General features: G+C 33.6%; 1 protein-coding gene across 4 annotated transcripts in view; it reads right to left on the bottom strand.

Annotated features, from left to right (window-relative positions):
- LOC114340732 (nephrin) overlaps window positions 1–20,216 on the bottom strand; it is a 570,487-nt gene that overhangs the window by 9,019 nt on the left and 541,252 nt on the right. For 3 of the 4 annotated variants that reach the window (XM_028291502.2, XM_050661987.1, XM_028291508.2), the window contains exons 12-16: window positions 19,366–19,541; window positions 14,731–15,148; window positions 8,452–8,625; window positions 4,433–4,578; window positions 1,711–1,942 (exon numbers count right to left, since the gene is read on the bottom strand). In XM_028291502.2, the coding sequence (XP_028147303.1) occupies window positions 1,711–1,942; window positions 4,433–4,578; window positions 8,452–8,625; window positions 14,731–15,148; window positions 19,366–19,541 (1,146 nt within the window). The remainder of the gene's footprint in view (window positions 1–1,710; window positions 1,943–4,432; window positions 4,579–8,451; window positions 8,626–14,730; window positions 15,149–19,365; window positions 19,542–20,216) is intronic. The other variant, XM_050661988.1, reaches the window with a different exon arrangement.

The following is a 20,216-nucleotide window of genomic DNA, read 5'->3' as shown; positions in this document are numbered from 1 at the left end:
AATCCACCACATATTTGTATATGGCTAAGTACGATTATGGAGACTTGGTAATAATACGAAAATTTATTTATGATTTACCTTTTTAGGTATATTTTGAACCATATTAAAAAAGAAGTCACATCTCGATAAAAAGTGCCTTCTCGAAAAAATACAAAGAGGCAAAAATGTTTTAAAAACACTGTGTTTAACTAATGGTACCGCAGTTAAAGGTCAATTGGAACATACACAAACATTTGGGGGGTTTAAAGGAACAAAACCCCCATAAAAATTTTATGTAAACATATTAAAAAAGAAGCCGCAACTCGATAAAAACTGCCTTGTCGAAAAAATACTAAGGGGCAAAAAAGTTTTAGAAATATTGAATTTAACTAATGGTACCACAATAATAATTTAATTGGAACGTACACAGAAGTTTGGGGGGGTTTAAGGGAACAGAGCCCCCATAAAATTTTTATGGGGTGCACAAATTTCACTATAATTTTTTTTAAGATTTTCCTGCCATAAGAATGCCACATGTCCATTTTCAATAAAAAATTTTTAATAGTTTTCGATATATTCGAAAAAATCGATTTTAATTTTGTAAATTCAAAGGGCTGTAACTTTTTTTATGTGCATATTTGTATTAAGGTAAATTAGGTTAATTCGAACTATTTTTGGTCTCAGAATATGTGATTTAATTTATGACCTGTATTTTCGTTACACCCTGTATAATTAGTCACAGGTTAAAAGTTAGCAAACTTTATTACTCGTACCACAAGTCAACCTATAAGACAAATAAGCCAGTAAAAAATAGCTGAAAAAAATCTTATACAGGTTTTTAAATGTTCTAAAAGGTATAGAAGCTCTTTTCTCATTTAATATCCTAATACAGAGGTGCCTAGATGTCAATCAAGATATATATGTCTGTTTTATTGACTATAATAAAGCTTTCGATAAAGTACGACATGAACAATAATTAGTGAATGTCCTGAAATTAAAGAAGATAGACTACAATGACCTCAGGATCATATTTAATTTATACTATAAGCAGCGACCAAAAATACGTGTTAACGAACAGTTGTCAGAGGAAATTGAAATTAGAGGTGGGGTGAGACAGGAATGCGTATTGTCGACAGTTCTCTTTAACGCCTACTCGGAAGAGATCCTAAAACAAGCTCTTGAGAGTGAAACAGCTGGAATAAAGGTGAACGGAGTTCCCATTAACAACATTAGATATGCGGATGACACTGTCGTCTTAGCCGAAAATATTGAAGATCTTCAGAGACTAGTTAACAGAATAGCGACATATAGCCAAGAATACGGTCTAACAATGAACATCAAGAAGACAAAATTTATGAGAATATCTAAAACTCAAATAAATAACGAGAATCTCCTCATAAACGGAACCAACGTCGAACGAGTAGACCAATATGCATATCTTGGAACAATGATCAACTCCACAAATGATTACTTCCAGGAGATTAAAATTAGAATAGAAAAGGCTAGAGCGAATTTTAACAAAATGAGAAAAGTGCTCTGCACAAGAGATCTAAGGTTAGAGCTAAGAGTAACTTTGGCTAGGTGCTACGTTTTCTCGACTCTGTTTTACGATACTAAAGATAAAAAATGTGTTGAAAAAAAGACCTTTTTTTATGTGGTATAGAAAACAAATAGTTATCATTTGAGTTAGTGACAAATGTGGTACAAGCAATACCGTTAGTTGTTAGTTACCTGACATGCCACCGTGATAACCCAGACTCTGATCATCCCTCGCTCTCGGTCTTTGATCATGCGCAAGGTGATGATGATGGTGATGGTGAGGATGGGGCAAGGTGTGAGTCTTGTGAGCCATGTTAATGCCAGTCTGGGCGGGCATTTGCATTTCGTAAGTCGGGTACGCACCTGGGTAATCCGGTTGGTGTTCGATTAAATATGAGTTGCTGGTGGGTTTCCGCGTTTCGTCCTGAAAAAATAACAAATGAATTAAACTTGTTACTGTTGCAAATGTTGCTACACCACTGCTAGCAAAATAATTTCTACTTTCATAAAACCCACCCAAAACTTTGTGCCCAGGAAATCCCGAGTAGCAAATATTCAAAAGTTGTGGTTTGTTTCCCGCCAACCCCTTGGAATTGGCTAGACATTACAATTATAATTTTAGGCTGTAGTATATTTTTAGTATTCGACCTTTCGGGTCGTCGAATTAGTTAGTTTAGAGTTTGAATGCAAATTTCTCGCGTATTTTTAGTGAATAAATAAAAATTTAGAATTAGAACTGCCTTGTCGACGCATTTATTGTTTAGAGTTTTCAACTCTCGCGTAGTTTATATAGTTATTGTGTGTATAGCTTTCCGTTTAAAAGCTACACGTTTCACAAACGCTTATTATTTTACGCTAAACTTTGACCAGATCTTTATCGGACTTTGGCGATCTTTATTGAACAAATCTTCCATTTATTTCTACCAACTGTCGACAATATAAATAGTTTGTATATTAGTATAAATGAAATTCTCAAAAAATTTTATAGAAATGAAAGTCTTTATGCAATACAGCAATCAAAGAAGCAATATCCAGGGATCGGTTTTATTTCAATGAACCCAATAAACCAAATAATGCATCAAAAGTATATTATATAGAAGAAGTTCTTTCCTGTTTGATGAAAACTCTTCTAGCAGTGAGAAGTGACAGCACATTTCAGTCGATACATGAATCTATAACTAAATTCAATGGAAGATCTTCTCTAAAATAATACATCCCCTTGAAACCAGTAAAAAGAACGATAAAGTTATGGACGAGGTGCGACTCTAACACAGGCTACGTGTACAATACAAATAACTATAGCGCACAAGAAACAACCAAAGAAAGCACACTTGGTTAGCGAGTTGTAATAAAGTTAGCTGAAACAGTAAAAAGCACTAATGTGGTGTTATGTTTAGACCGCTTCTTTGCATCTCCTTTACTGCTAAATACAACAAAATATCCTTGTGTTCGAACATTCATGTCAAACAGAAAAATACACCAAAATTTATAGGACGTTTAGAAAGAGGTGAATGCGAAACGCTTATATGCAATGAGGGTATATTAGCTAGTAGATTAAAAGGAAGTCAAGGATGTACTAGTCATGAGCGGTTGTCATCATAGCACAATCGGATTGGTAAACCGAAACCTAAAAGATTGCAGTCTAAAATAAATTAGTTGTCAAGACGCAAATTTTTAAAACCAATAGGTTTATGAGCGACGTCGATCACGCTTACCAAATGATTAATCTCTATGACAGAAGGAGTACCAAATGGTGGAAAAAGATTTTTTTCGACTGCTAATGATAGCAGTCTTCAACAGTTTCATCACTTACACTTAATCTTCAAATATAAAAATGTCATTCATTCATTTTGTTATGGAGTTATCAAAATCGCTAACTAGTGGAGGTAGGTCAGAACCATGGCACAAAAAAAAACAAAGAAACAAGGCCGCATTTCAAAGAGACTAGATAAAGTATTGCACTAATATTGGTGATAATCCTCCACAACATGAAAAAGGTGGATGGTAGAGGGGTTCGCTGTAAAACATTTAAATTCGAAAAAAGAATGTGTGTGTACTTTGTACGCACGTAAGAAGTTATACTTCTATTATCATATAATCTAACTTCATATTATGATTTCAACGAAATCAATATACCTATCTACTTTAAACAGTTTTTTGTATTATATTTAAATATTGAACTAATTTTAGAAAGAACAAAAAAAATACCAAAAAAAGGATATGACTTTGTCCGGATTTGAACAGGGAACCTCTCGATTTCTAGGCGAATGCTCTACCGATCAGCTACCACCGCTTTTGTATTCAGTCGATCATTTCTCGGACATAATTACAATCACGGTGACATATACATTAATTGAAAATAAACATTTTCAATAATACTTTTAAAGAGGAAGACAAATCCAGATATAAAAATTATAATAAATATATTTACTAAAAACACTAATAATATATTCTTTTCACGCACACCTTATTTGCGCTACATAACTTAAAATATGTAGCGACTAATACCATACTGTCGGTGTGCGCATGCGCCAGGGAATGTAAAAATTCACCCTCGTGCCTAAAGAAGTATGACTTCAAAAGAACAAAATTTATTTGTCGTTAGTATCAAGTAGGTACCATTTTGTATTGAATGCATTACTCCCTATCATACAAAGACTGTTTTCCAACAGTTTTGATAAAAATATTTTTTTCTTGAATACCAAATTGTTTCTTTATCACTGTTGGGCCATATTTGCCCCATTATCCATTACTGCTGGGATAAATGTGTTCCAGGACTTTATTTTTCACAAACTAGTTTATGAAAAACTTTCAAATTCAGGATTTATGTTTTCTAAATCCATATGACCAGATCTATATATTTAAAATGAAAGATAAAATATAAAAGTCGTATTGAAAGGATTAATATACTTACCAAGTATTCATTGTTGCCTTCTTCATTACTGTATGTTTCGCTCTTTTCACTAACGGACGAAAGAGTTTCTCCTGTGACAGTGTCGTTGTAGCTGCTTGGCGCGTACATCTCTATTGTTGCGGATTTACTGGTTTGGTTGTTTTGTTCTAAAGAGGAAAATAAATCAAGATATTAATTATTTGCTGGAGAGAGGTATTAAACTTCAAAAAGAGTTCGAGAAATAATAAAAAAAGTTAAATTAACTTAAATTAATATGATATAAGTATGAATCTGTTTCTTCACATAAACACAGAACCTGGAACTTCGCAGTATTGATTATATTTATATTGATACGACTGCTCAGCTAGTTGGCATAATTTGACCAGCAAATGGCCCACAGAATAACGTTTTTCGTAGTAAGGGTTTCATTTTCATTCTAAATCTGGATAGTTTTGTCTTTTACGGTGTGCATTTCTCCGTCAACATTGATTCCTTTGATCTTCTTCTTTACGTGCCATCTCCGCGACGAAGGTTGGCAATCATCATTGCTATTCTCACTTTTGATACTACAGCCCGAAAGAGTTCAGCTGAGCTGCATCCAAACCATTCTCTGAGATTTCTCAGCCAGGCCATTTTTCTCCTACCTATGCTGCTTCCTTGAATCTTTCCCTGCATAGTTAATTTTAGTAGTTCATATCTGTCATTACGTGTTATATGACCCAAGTATTGAAGTTTTCTTATTCTGATGGAATCCAGTATCTCCCTGGTGTTTCGTATTCTCCTTAGTACTTCCTCATTGGTTATTCTGTCTGTCCAGGAGATTCTCAGCATTCTTCGATACGTCCACATCTCAAATGCTTCCAATCTATTGAGGCATTGTTTATTGAGAGTCCATGTCTCCACACCATACAAAAGAACAGAAAATACATAACATTTTAGTACTCGTTTTCTAAGACTTAATCTGAGGTATCTACTACATAATATTTGTTTCGTATTAGTGAATGCACTTCTAGCCTTTTCTATTCTAATTCGGATTTTTTTGGTATAATCGTTTGTTTCACTAATGTTTGTCCCTAAATAGTTAATTCTGAACTCGTTCTATCGTCTTATTATTTACGTGTAGATTTATGTTTCTAATATTTCTCTTTGATATAACCATGAATTTCGTTTTCTTTATGTTTAGTGACAGACCAAATTCTTCACTCGTTGCAACAACCTTATCTAAAATTCTTTGTAGATCTGTAATAGTTTCTGCTATTAGTATTGTGTCATCGACGTATCTAATTTCACATATGGGTAGGCCATTTATTTTTATGCCTGCTACTTCATCCTCTAATGCTCTTTTGAATATTTCTTCTGAGTATGCATTAAACAGTAATGGCGACAACACATAGCCCTGTCTAACGCCTCTTTTGATTTTTATTTTATTGGTGTTTAAATTATTTATTCTTATGACAGCTTCTTGTTCATAATACAGATTATTTATTATTCTTATATCCCGTGTGTCGATGTTCTTTGTTCTCAGTAGTTTTATTAACGGATTATGTTTCACCGTATGGAATGCCTTGTTATAATCCAGGAAGCAGACATAGATGTCCTGGTTTACATCTAAACATCTCTGTATTAGCACATTTACTGCAAATAATGCTTCTCTGGTTCCTTGAGCATTTCTAAATCCGAACTGAGTTTGTCCAATGTCTCGTTCTAACTTTTTGTATATTCTACGATGAATAATCTTTAAAAATACTTTGAGTATGTGGCACATTAGACCGATGGTACGGTGTTCGCAACATTGTCTGGCGTTTCTCTTTTTCGGTATAGTCACGAATGTTGATAAAAGCCATTCTTTAGGCAATATACCTGTTCTGTATATGATCTTAAATAATTCGACAATTACATGTATACTGCAGTCGGCTATAAGTTGCAATATTTCTGTCGGTATTTCGTCCGGTCCTACAGCTTTCCCAGTTTTCAGTTCTTTAATGGTGTGTTTTACTTCACTTTCTGTTATTTCTGGTCCAGTCTCTTCAACGAAATATTCGTTATCTATTGTGTCTCGGTTGTCGTTAAACAGCTGTTTTATATAGTTTGTCCATACCATCAATTTGTTTTCTGTATCCATTACTATGTCTCCGTTTTCATCAACTAGTATATTTTGTTTGTATTCTGGTTTTCTAGTTAATTCTTTTATTTTCCTGTATACATTAAAGCTGCCATGTTTATGTTGTAGCGTTTCTATTTCATCACATTTTTCTTTTAGTCCTCACACCTTTGATGTCACACTCCAATTGTTTGAAAGAATGTTCCAGAACTGCCGTAAACAATTTGGAAGATAATTCCTGTGTCTACTTGTCTAATAGCTCTTTTGATTTTTGTATATTTTGTACCTTTGTGCAGTCTTACGGTCATGGTTGCATTATTGTATATGTTTGCGATCAGTTTGGAGTACCGATAATCTACACGATTTTCCTAACGCTTCTATTGCGCTGTTAGTTTCTATTGCATCGAATGCTTAACGAAAGTCTACCAAAGCCAGGACCAATGGTCCTAGCTTTGGTAGACTTTGTATTCGATGGATTTTTCTATAATCGGGACAGTGGAAGTCGCTAGTGCCAAAATTCTTCCAAAAACCTGCCTGTTCCCTAGATTGGTAAAAACCTAATTTTGTCTCCAGTCTATTTGTTATTACTCTTGTGCATAGCTTTATAGATGCTTTATTTGTTTTCATTGTCTTCAGTACATTCCTTCTTTCGTCTGGTGAAATATCAGGCACCAACTCCGAACCTTGGTTGACTAATTCTTTTCCTGAATTTTCTAACTTTTCTGTTATCCTTGTATAATTCGTAATTCATATCTCTTGGTGATGATTTTTGAATAATTTATCGAGTCCATCGAACTGGCAAGTACCACACGTTACCATCGAGCAGTGAATCATGTTGCCCTTTGAGCACTCTTAAATTTACCGTTTAACATCGACTTAGAGTCGCTACTAACATCAATTTTTAAAAATGTAAATCATATTCCTCGATGTCACCTATTCTATAAGCCAAGCTGCACACCTAAGAAACATGAAACGAAAAACATGAAACATGAAACGAAAAACTTGTTTCATGAAAAGAAAACACTGCTAAACAAATCTCAAAGTCCGCCTACCAATGAAACGAGTGTGATTCATGCTCATGACACATTTTTTTTTCGGAGAGTTTCATAAATGGCCGGACATATATTTGTTTAGCAGTGGTTTATTTCCATGAAACGTAATTTACGTTTCATGTTTCTTTGATGTGCGGCCTGCCTAAGGTTGCTAGTTTCATGTACTAAGCAGAACGCACTGAAGATGATCTGATCTAGATCGAAAACGTTTTGAGAATCCTTTTGGATGACTTTTTAATAGTTTTTCAATAAACTTTTTATACCATTATACAAACGAAGTTTTTACTTGTTCTGTATGATTTATCGTTTAATTTCGTTATTTCTTTTTTGCCATTTGGTAATTTTCTCCTTAGTTTTCTCGTCTAATTTTGAGGCTTCTGTTATCTTCAATCGCTTGTTGGATTTGCTAACTTTTATGCTTTGGGTTGTCCATTTTAATAGATTTTTGGATTCTTTTAAATATCTTTCAAAGCCGATCTTCGTTGCTTCTATTACTTTGCATTTTTCTCCCCTCTTCCATTAATGCTTTTGTTTGGGGAGTCATTCTTTCGTTATATGATTTCTTTTGGCAGTTTATCTTCTGATTTTCCTTTATATATTCTATTATAATGCCATTCAGTTATTTTTAAGACATATTTGTTGCTAATTGTGTTGTTTCAGTTACCACCAAAAATATGCTAAATTTATATGACAGCAGGTATGTCCTCACCTCCAATATTATCACAATCTGTCAAAATACCGTTGAATGACAATTGAAGTGATTTATTTTTGTTCACAGTGGAGCAAGGTTTCTACTAAAAATGTTTCCGTTAAATTCTCATATAGGCATCTAATAAAATTATTTAGTTTAAATAAAATAATAAAGAAAAAAAAATAAAAAAACAAACCTCTAATTCTTTTAGCTCTCCTCTTAAGCATGCATCCCGCAACTAGGGCAATATTAATAAACAAAAGAATAATGCCTATCACCGAGACACTAATGATCACGATCCTAGGCAAATCTTGCTTTTCCAGAAGTAGATCTTCCGGTATAACTTTCTCAACACCGTCTTCGACAAAAACTAAACAAAAAGTAAACAAAAGAAATTATTAGTATTTTTGTCAATTACCTGTTACTCGTTTCTTAGATTTTCTATGTAGACAACAACCGATCAACAGGACGTTCATTAGAATGAGAAGGATTCCAATGATGGTTCCTAGGATTATGAGAAATCCGGGGAAGTTTTTGATGTTTCGTTCGTCCAGGCTTGAGGAAGTGTACGAAGGTGGGACTTCGTCTGTTAGTAGTTGGCAATCGTGGACAAGGAAAGCATGTAATTGGGTTAGTAGACAATTATATTAATACTAAATACTTATGGTAAATCTTACGAAGTATGGTTATATTTATTATTAAATACAGTTCTGTTTGTTCATGAATATTAATTTACATTATTTAGAATAAAATACGTAGACAAGGCGAAAACGGCGGGTTCTTTGGAGAAAATACTCCCATGAGATTTCTTTGCATAATCACATTCGTGAGACATTCCAGAATAAGATTCAAGAAGTCGCCCACGCGAAAAGTGGTCTAAATTTTTTTTTAACAATTTTTTTAATGACATTGCATTTTTTTTGGCCCGGACAATTTTTTTTAGATTTTTTGGACTATTCTGGATAAAAAAGTCTCTTATAATTTTTCTCGAAAGTTTATTGGTAAAAGCATTTTAAAATTGAAAAAAACGAAAGTCAGAAAGTGACTAAATCAAAGTTAAATCAAATCCAAGCCCCCCTACAAGATCCTGAAGAAATTTTTATCATTATTTATTACTAAGCTGTTATTTTTAAGTACAAATAATGAGCGCCATGCACGTATTAGGCGGCCGTCCATGATGAGTGCGAAAGATATGCCATTCAGGCAATCCAATGGCGCATCTCACTCGCACTCACATTTACAGCCGCGTCAATACGATCTTACCGCTCATTATTAATAAATAAAAATCCTTAGTAATAAATTAATTAAACAGCTTAGTAATAAATTAATGACACAAAATTCTTCAGGATCATGAAGGGGGGGGGGGTTTAAATTTGATTTAGTCACTTTCTGACTTTCATAATAATAATCTTTAACCGAGTTCTTAAGTCTTAAAAATGGCCATTTTCGCGTTTTTCAAATTTTAAATTGCTTATAACTCGAACACGATCAACTTTACAGAAAAATTACAAGAAACCTTTTCTCTCCAGAATGGTCCGAAAAATCTAAAAAAAGTTTGCCCGGGCCGAAAATATTGATTTTTTGTAATTTGATTAAAAAAAAATTGGGATGAACCTTATTCTGGGGTGTCTCACGAATGTGATTATGCAAAAGAATCTCATAGGAATATTTCTTCCAACGAACCCGCCCGCCGTTTTCGTCTAACTAGTCCTGTCGCCAGGGGGGGTACAACGGCCTCGTTAATTCAGATGGACTTACCCAAGTTTTTTTTATGTATTTTGACCCGTAGAACACGAATTTTTTGGGTAACAGTTGATCCGGATGTCGATAAGATTGTTATAGACCAAGAACTTGAGGAATCAAATAACAGCGATTTTTGGCAAAACAAAACAATATTTTGTATTTTTTGGGTCATTTTAAGCAAAAAATATTTCTACAAGTTTTTTAGTAGGATGCACAGTTTTCGAGATAAACGCGGTTGAACTTTCAAAAAATCGAAAAACTGCAATTTTTAAACCCGAATAACTTTTGATTAAAAAATAAAATAGCAATTCTGCTTAGCGCCTTTGAAAGTTCAAGTCAAATTATGTCGGTTTTTGATTATTTGCATTGCTAAAAATTTATTGTGTTATTGTTAAACAAAGCTACAAACAACTAGTGCGTGAGTGATGTTTCTATGATTTCTCATTTAAAATCGAACGAGTAGGTAGAATAGGTACTAGTGCAATCAAGACTATTTCTATGTTACATGCGTTAAAACGCATGTAAAAGCACGGGAAACCCTACGTGTTTATAGCTTTGTTAAACAATAAAAAAATAAATTTTTACCAATGCAAATAATCAAAACCGATATAATTTGACTTAAACTTTCAAATGCGGTAAGCAGACTTGCTATTTTATTTTTTAATCAAAAGTTATTCGGGTTCAAAAATTGCAATTTTTCGATTTTTTTAAAGTTCAACCGCGTTTATCTCGAAAACTGTGCATCCTACGAAAAAACTTGTAGAAATATTTTTTACTTAAAATGGCCCAAAAAATACAAAATATTGTTTTGTTTTGCCAAAAATCGCTGTTATTTGATTCCTCAAGTTCTTGGTCTATAACAATCTTATCGACATCCGGATCAACTGTTACCCAAAAAATTCGTGTTCTTCGGGTCAAAATACATAAAAAAAACTTGAGTAAGTCCATCTGAATTAACGAGGCCGTTGTACCCCCCCTGGCGACAGGACTAAACACCCACACTGGCAAAAATAGTCTGGGCTGATTATCGGAGAATAGGCCATTTTTGGGAAAAGTTATTTACCAGCAATTTTATTGCTGGAATCGAAACTTATGATTGTATATATTAATAATATAGATATGCAAAGTCCGCAGATCGTGTGCTACTTTTTTTATCAACAAAATGGCGCCCGAAAATCGTGTTTTTTTCAATTTTTACTCTATAACTCCAAAGATTTTAACTTTATACCAAAAACACCCTAATAAAAATTCACCGCAATTAAATTCTGCATAGAGACGTGTTTTTTCCGATTTACTTCGACGAAAACTTTCCCCGGAAAAAGCGGGTTTTTCCAACAAAATCTTTAATTTTCAACTAAACTTTTAGATAAGTAGTTGTTAATCAATAATTAAATAACTTGTAAGTAACGTAAAAGCCCTTTCCGAATATATTATAGTTCCAGAAGCCGATGGAAATTTAATGAACAGTTTAGCAACAATTGAAATGTTAATTAAAAATTTACGGTCGCTATAATAACGACAATAATTATGATGCATAAGAATAACTATGATTTTTTTTAAAGACACTATACCTATCTAATGTACTTTACAGAATTGAAATTGGACTATTTAAGCGGCCTCAGGAATATTTTAACATTATAAACAATTTTTTGGCTTATAAACAAATAGAACATCTCGGGAAATATTAAACTAAATTAAATTGTGAAAACGGTACTCGAAAGACAGTGGCAGGACGCTTCTTCTAAAAGAAAAAACGTTTAATTACGACGAGTGGTTCCTGAGACACAACCGGTCACAGTTGACCGAAATTTACGGCAAAGATATAAACAATAGGATCATAATTTTCAAACCATCACCTTTTTATTTTTGTCCTCTTTCTCCACACCAATTTTCATATCTTTAAAATCCTCATAACATATATTATTATAATAAAAACTATCGATAATACGTCTGAAAATTGCCAAAAATAGCAAAATTCCAATCAAAAATTAGGTTAAAATATATGTAATTTTCTGTTCTTATAAATAAATTAATCTATTAAAACAAAACAAAAGCAAGTTTGACATTTAATAATGCGTTAGTTCGATGGCTCTAGTCGAGTTATTAGGGAACAAAAAAAGAATGAAGGAAATTTCTCCATGGGAAGCCGAGAATATGCATTTTGTTAACGTATACCGATTTTGAACTTTGAGGGTTACATTTTCTCCAACCTAATTTTTGATTGGAATTTTGCTATTTTTGACAATTTTCACACGTATTATCGATAGTTTTTATTATAATAATATATGTTATGAGGATTTTAAAGATATGAAAATTGGTGTGTAAAAAGAGGACAAAAATAAAAAGGTGATGGTTTGAAAATTATGATCCTATTGTTTATATCTTTGCCGTAAATTCCGGTCAAGTTTGACCGGTTGTATCTTAGGAACCACTCGTCATAATTAAACGTTTTTTCTTTTAAAAGAAGCGTCCTGCCGCTATCTTTCTAATACCGTTTTCACAATTTAATTTAGTTTAATATTTCCCGAGATATTCAATTTGTTTATAAACCAAAAAATTGTTTATAATTTTAAAATATTCCTGAGGCCGCTTAAATAGTCCAATTTCAATTCTGTAAAGTACATTAGATAGGTATAGTGTCTTTTTATAAAAAAATCATAGTTATTCTTATGCATCATAATTATTGTCGTTATTATAGTGACCGTAAAATTTTAATTAACATTTCAATTGTTGCTAAACTGTTCATTAAATTTCCATCGGCTTCTGGAACTATAATATATTCGGAAAGGGCTTTTACGTTACCAAGTTATTTAATTATTGATTAACAACTACTTATCTAAAAGTTTAGTTGAAAATTAAAGATTTTGTTGGAAAAACCCGCTTTTTCCGGGGAAAGTTTTCGTCGAAGTAAATCGGAAAAAACACGTCTCTATGCAGAATTTAATTGTGGTGAATTTTTACTTGGGTGTTTTTGGTCTAAAGTTAAAATCTTTGGAGTTATAGAGCAAAAATTGAAAAAAACACGATTTTCGGGCGCCATTTTGTTTATAAAAAAAGTAGCACACTATCTGCGGACTTTGCATATCTATATTATTAATACATACAATAATAAGATTCGATTCCAGCAATAAAATTGCTGGTAAATAACTTTTCCTTGTATTTTGCTAATTAGCCCAGAGTATAAAGGAATGAAGGAAAATTAAAAAATAAAAGAAATATCTTCTATTTGCTGATTTTTTTTGAGTAATTCAGAACCGCTATGAAATTTTTACTATTATTATTGTCTCACAATCATCACAACCACACGATCTACTGTTTGAAGACCAAAGAGATGATACCTTTGAGCTAGATGAAGAGGTCAACGATGGCCAAGAATATTACAGCAGGAAGTTTATTCTGGAATAATACAGATAAAGGATCGCAAAGCAGCAGGACCCGATAATACACAAACGAACTACTCAAACTAATGGATAACGAATCAATAGCAATAATCACAAAGACATCCTACACAACATATACCTACATCTCGGTAGGAATATCAACAAACCTCCTAAAGTATGAGTTTAATCTTCCAAAAAAAAAACAGGAGCCAAAACATGCGAAGAATACCGTACTATAAGTCTCATGAGTTATCTCCCAAAAATTGTTTTTAACAATAATCCACAAGATAATTTACCAAGTTAAGTCTTATTCCAGAGATGCAGAGACGTCAATTGCGACGTATACGCATGTGTGGTTGATTACGAAAAAGCGTCTGATCTAGTACCGACACCACGTTAAGATAATGCCAGTACTAAAAAAGTAGGAATTAACTACTAAGATCTGCAAATAATTAGAAACCTTTACTGGAATCAGACCGGAAATCTCCGCAAACCGAGTTGGATACGTGAAAATCATGTGTGGAGTGAGGCAAGGCTGTATTTTGTTTTCTCTAACGTTTAATCCTGATTCTGAAAGAATACTTGTTAAAGCTTTGGACGAAACTGAAACTGAAAAAGGCATTATACTAAACGGGTATCCACTAAACAACATCAGATCCATAGAATTTAAGGCCAACCTAAAAGACCTCCTACAAGTCCGTATGAACAAAATCACGTATTAAAATGAACAATATGAACCCAATATAAACACAAATGAGATAAAGCTCATGATAATTAGCAACAAAAAGGTAGCAGAATGGGGGCCTTCTTCTCTTGGTATGAAAGTACGAATGAGGCGATGCGGCGATACGTCTTCTCTGTCCTTTTTTATGGGATTGAATCGTGGAACTTAAACTAAGATATATGTGCAGATAATTGGAACCATGTGAGATCTGGCTATATCAGAGAATATTTAAGATCCATTTGTTACTGGGTCACAAATGAGAAAGTCCTCAGAATAATGAAGAAGAACCGAGAGGTACTAACCACTAGTGACCACCATAAAATCTTGAAAGTTACAATACTTCGGACACAATATGAGAAATGAATCCAGATATGCCCTCTTACAAGCCATACTACAACAGAAAATATTTAGAAAGTGAGGTCCAGGAAGAAAAAATATATTGGTTAAAGAAACACAACATATGTGCAGCTTTTCAGCATAAGAGCATGTGCTCTTTTATACAAAAAATTTAGGGTTTTTTGAACAGATCATATATTAAACACACATGTTGCATTGAAATTACAAAACGAAGAAACATTTTTAAACACGGATTGCCTAAAAAATTGCATAAATGCAAAAATTTCCTTACCTGAAGTCTTAGCTGACAGTAAATCCGGCATAAACTTGCTATTCCCCAGCTTATTCGACGCCATTATTGAAAAAACATACTGCGTGTTGATATCCAATTCTTTGACAACATAAGTGGTCACATTGCCTCCCACCACATCTTCATACTTGTAGCCTTCGTCGTCCACTTTTCTGTATCTAATTCTGTAGGAAGCCTTCATTCCTCCATCGAATCCTGGTGTCCATCCAAGAGTTACGCTGTCGTGAGTGACGTTTAGAACCGTTAGGAGTGTTGGGGTGTCTGGTGGTGACGTTACTTCCAGTCTGAGGGATTTGGTAGCGAAGCTTAATTCGTTTCTGGCCACACATTCGTAGTTACCGTAATCAGCAGAAGTGACATGGGTAATGAAGAGAGTTGATTCGGTGATCAGTTGGTCAATCTAGAAAGAATAAACCATGTAAAATAGCACTTACATTTAAAAAATTGAAAATCTTAGAATATATATTCCGCTAATATCTAATCTTCAACAGAATTCTTACATTTACAAATTACAAGAGATCGGTTAGTGAATGAAGGCTTCATTTATCGTTAATACACTTCGCGTCATAGAAAACGGACACCCTAAAAAATGGGTCATTTTTGATGTCGCGTATCTCCTAAACCTGTCGTCCGATTTGAGTGATTTTTTGAATATGTTATAGCCTTACTCTTTGTCAATATCTCTGTAATAATAATTTTTGCTAAAAAAGGTAAAATTTTATTGTATACCGGGTGTACGAATCAAACTGTTTTTTTCTTAAAGTTCGCAACACCCTGTGGAATATTCTAGCATTAATAAAATACTGAAATTAAAACCCAACTATAGCTTAAGGTTTTCTTAACATTCTGTTTTTTATTCATTCGCTTATGTTGGATAATACAAAAGTTATGTACTTTAACAACTAGGCATGCTCTTTATCAGTACAGGTTGTCTCTAAACAAGTACGACAAACTTGAAGGGGTAATCCTGCATGAAAAAATAATGACCCTTTGCTTTATAAACATATGTCCGCAAATGCTTCGTTTTCGACATACAGGATGTTGAATTTTTTCTTACAAACTGACGATTTATTTATTGCTTTGAAACCGGTTGAGATATGCAAATAAAATTTGGTGGGTTTTAAGATGTAATTATTGCACATTTTTTGACATACAACTAAAAATTTTATCTTAACTATTGGCGTGCATACGGGTAATATGATCGGTCATATTACCCGTATGCGTGCCAATGGTGAATATAAAAATTTTAATTGCATGATAAAAAATGCGCAATAACTATCTCTTAAAGCCTACCAAATTTCATTTGCATAAATCGTCAGTTTGTAAGAAAAAAATCAACATCCCGTATCTCGGAAACGAAGCATTTCCGGACATATGTTTATAAATCAAATGTTGTTATCAAGAACATGACTGGTTGTTAAAGTACCTAACTTTTGTATTATCCAACATAACCGAATGAATAAAAAAACGGAATATTAAGAAACCCTGAGGCTATAGTTGGGTTTTAATTTCAGTATTTTATAAATGCTAGAATATTCCACAGAATGTTGCGAACTTTGAGAGAAAATCATAGTTTAATTCGTACACCCGATATATAATGAAAATTTATGTGTTTAGCAAAAATATTATTACAGGGATATTGACAAAGAATAAGGCTATAACATATTCAAAAAATCACTTAAATCGGACAACAGGTTTAGGAGATATGAGACATCACAAATGACCCATTTTAGAGTGCCCGTTTTCTGTGACGTGCAGTGTATTTACGAATAAAACACTGAAACCTCTTGTGTTCAATACCTCCGCAAAATATATTATAAGCGAATCTCACTACAGCTGTTTAGGCAGAGTGCCTTTCTCAAGTGATTTATAATATTTTACTGTGTGTCTGCACTTTAAGTCTTTAACTGAATAGGTCGTGCAGTGGGGAGCTGTTTGTCTCAAATTGGTCATTCAGAATTGATTTCCATTAAGGATAGCTTTTATTTTGCCTTTATTTTGAATACTGAGAATTTTAAATTGGTCATTAAAATAATGATTATGATCTAGAATCTAGAATGTGAAGTGCATACGTAGAATCTGTTTTTCCTATTAGTGAAAGCTTTTTTGGGTTCTGGTATAAGTTTGCTAAATGTTCGACCAGTATGACCGATGTAAGTTTTTGGGCAGTCGTTTGGCTCTTGTTGTTCTTAATAAAGGGTGATTCATTTAGAGGTACTTTTTTGATGAGGAATTGTTGGGAGATCGTGCATGAATGGTATCAGCTAAAGTTGCTTTCTTATTCAGTATTTTTTGACATTTCATCCTGGAAAGACTTAACTCGGCACAACGTCTAGAAATTATTTAGCTATATTACGAAAACAGGCGTTTAATGAGGAATGTGTTTCGTGCGCTTAGAGCAAAAAATTGTTTTCCGATGAGGCCCATTTTTGGCTTAATGAGGACGTGAATAGACAAAATGCCGGCATTTGTGTTGATGAGCAATTCAAAGAGGTTCAAGAGTTGCCATTACATTCAGAAAAAACCACTGTTTGGTGTGGTTTATCGGCCGGTGGCATCGTCGGTCCGTCGGTTTTTAAAAGAGGCCGGTCAGAATGTTACTGTGAATGAAGACCGTTATTGCGCCATGATAACTGACTATTTGGTACCAGAAATTGAAGTTCGTAGTATGCATGACATTTGGCTCCAAAAATATGGCGCCAACTGACATATATCGCGTGAAAGTATGGCTTTACTGCGAAAACGATTCGGTGAGCAATTTATTTCACTTGTCGGACCAGTGAATTGGCCGCTTACATCCTGTGACATCACACGTCTAGTCGTTTTCCTTTGAGGCTAAAAAGCTCGAACGCGTCATCGAGAATTAGAACTTCAGAACGGACCATCTTAACCGTAGTCACGGTCAATATTTGAAAGAAATTATCTTTAAGAAGTAATTGTAAATAATGGTTCTTTTTTATGACAATAAAGATTTTCAAATAAAATTAATTTTTTTCATTGTTTGTTCTTTAAAAAAAAAGTACTTCTAAATGAAACACCCTTTATATTTGATTGAGTTATAAAAACCTTAACATACATTTAGTGTTCGTTGACTTAGAGAAGGCCTATGATACAGTACCCTTAAAAAGATTGTTTGAAATACTGACGAAAGCAGGCCTAAGTAATGCATACATTAACGCTATAGAGAATATGTAAAAATAAAAAATTAAAATGAAATTAAAAATTTCAGATGCCTTTCTTTCACAAAAGGCTTGAGGCAAGGATGATTTTTATCTCCAAACTGTCCAAAATGTATATTTAGGCAGCATTAAACAACCGGAGGGGAAAATGTACAGAGATAGGAATAGAACTTGAAAAGTACTTAACACATCTTTTCTTCGCATACGATCAAGTGATTATGGCAAAATATGAGTAAGACATAGATTATATGATTCGAAAGATAACCGAAGAATACGAAAATTGGGCACTCGCCATGAACATTAACAAGACGGAATATATTAGAATAAAGGATGAAGAAAGATAACCCTCTATTAAAGATATAAAAATGCGCAGAATTTAAACAGCTAATGACAATTATAGCGAAGGGAAGAAAAACAACAACAGGATCCAGCAGAAAATACAACAGGACCAACATGTGGTACCAACACTAAACTCATTACTTTGGTCTCCTAAAATTAGTTTACGAACAAAAATTACAACCTACTATGATACTTTTTCAGTTCCTTCACTTTTTTGATCAGTGCCTAATTATTTATTTTAGTTTCTTCTTTCTTTCTTTGGTAGTTCATTTTTTTATTTATATGTTACTATACTGAAGTTCACATTCAGATGGCAGCGTTACAGAGATACGCCTGTGCTTTCTATATGGCCGAATTAACTACAATGTTGCCAAAGTTTTTAATCGTACGTTATGGGCCGGCTCCTATAAACGAATTATAATTTGGGAAATATTTATGAATGTAAAATGGAAAAATTCTACACTTTTGTGCACTTTTTTTTTTAGTTTGGCCCTGCTTATTTTAAAAAAGTAGCAACATTTACAATGGCAATAGAATTGGCAACACTGTTATCCTATACCCGTACACTGTCATCTGAATGTGACTTCCACATTAATTATTGTACCCTCGGAGATCGCTGGGAAAATTTACACTCAAAATAACAAAATTCAGTTTGGCAACACTGTGTGAATGTTGATAGTAACAGTAACATATCCCTTTTAAGATAAACAGAACTGTAATTTAGTCCAGACAAATTAATATATTTTTTGCAAACAAAAATGAGATTTTCCAACCAAATAATGTTTCAAATATGATGTTCAAAATAATTGTTAATTGGGTCCTGTTAATGAGCTTGCTTTTTTGTCATTAAAGTAGAAAAAACTTTAAATTTCACTCACTAAATCATTATCGTAAAGTTATCGTCTTCATTATTTTAACTGTACTAATATCCGTCGACTAATTCTGAATGATGGGTTGTTAAAACATTTTATCTGTAGCGGCTTCTGGAATGTCGTAAAAATTTTGAATTTCATTGATAAAATGCGCATATCCCACCGATCTTCGATTCGATCATACTTCTTGTACTATGTCATTAATACTTTCTATAATGAGAACTTACCTGTTTGTATGTGCTGTAATATTTTCCAGTTGTATTCGAATTAATGGGAGACCCATTTCGAGCCCATGTGTACCTAGCCAGAGGAGAAGCCTGACTTCTGCATATCAGTTTACCTGTGTCTCCAGCATCACTAGCGAATTTCATGAACTGGGGTCGGGTGTCGATTTCTGGTTTATCTAAAATAAAAACATTTATTAAGTTTTGTTATGTAAGTAGATATGATAAGATAAGACGAAACAAAACAATTTTAACTTTACACCCCGTAGGCATAAGACTAACCTTGGTATTTCTGAGAAAACATATATCACAACTAATTACTTAGAAATAGCGAAAAAAATGAAAATTCCAGTTAAAAGTTCAGAACAGAAATGGCTTGAAACTTATGTATATACATATATACGCCGTTATCAGGCGTCAACGTCTTTCCGGTAGGGATCTATGGAGGAGTATCACTGAGCCACAAGCCCTTATCCCTTGCCGTACTGCTGCCCCAAAGACCAATCAGATCTGTCTCTGAGAGTCAGTTCAAGTAGTGACCGTTCCATTCTTCTTTAGGCCACTCTAAGTTTAGTTGCTGCGGCTTGGGTAACGAAAGTGTTAGGTCACCGTCAGTCATGGAAGCACACATTGATCGAACGTTTTCTTTTTCAGATACTTTGGCATGTTGCTCCTGAAGATATCTGATAGAGCTCCACATGCGGCCTATAGGGCTTTTCATCGATTGTCATTTGTTTCGAGCTTCTGTCATATGTTGTATACTCTGTGTATAATATTAATATACACGGATTATATGACATATGACAGAAGCTCGAAACAAATGACTGTGAATGAAAAGCCCTATGCTAAGGTGA

This window comes from Diabrotica virgifera, chromosome 9 (assembly GCF_917563875.1).
Source record: "Diabrotica virgifera virgifera chromosome 9, PGI_DIABVI_V3a".
NCBI lineage: Eukaryota > Metazoa > Arthropoda > Insecta > Coleoptera > Chrysomelidae > Diabrotica > Diabrotica virgifera.
This window is presented reverse-complemented; position numbering and strand designations above follow the sequence as displayed.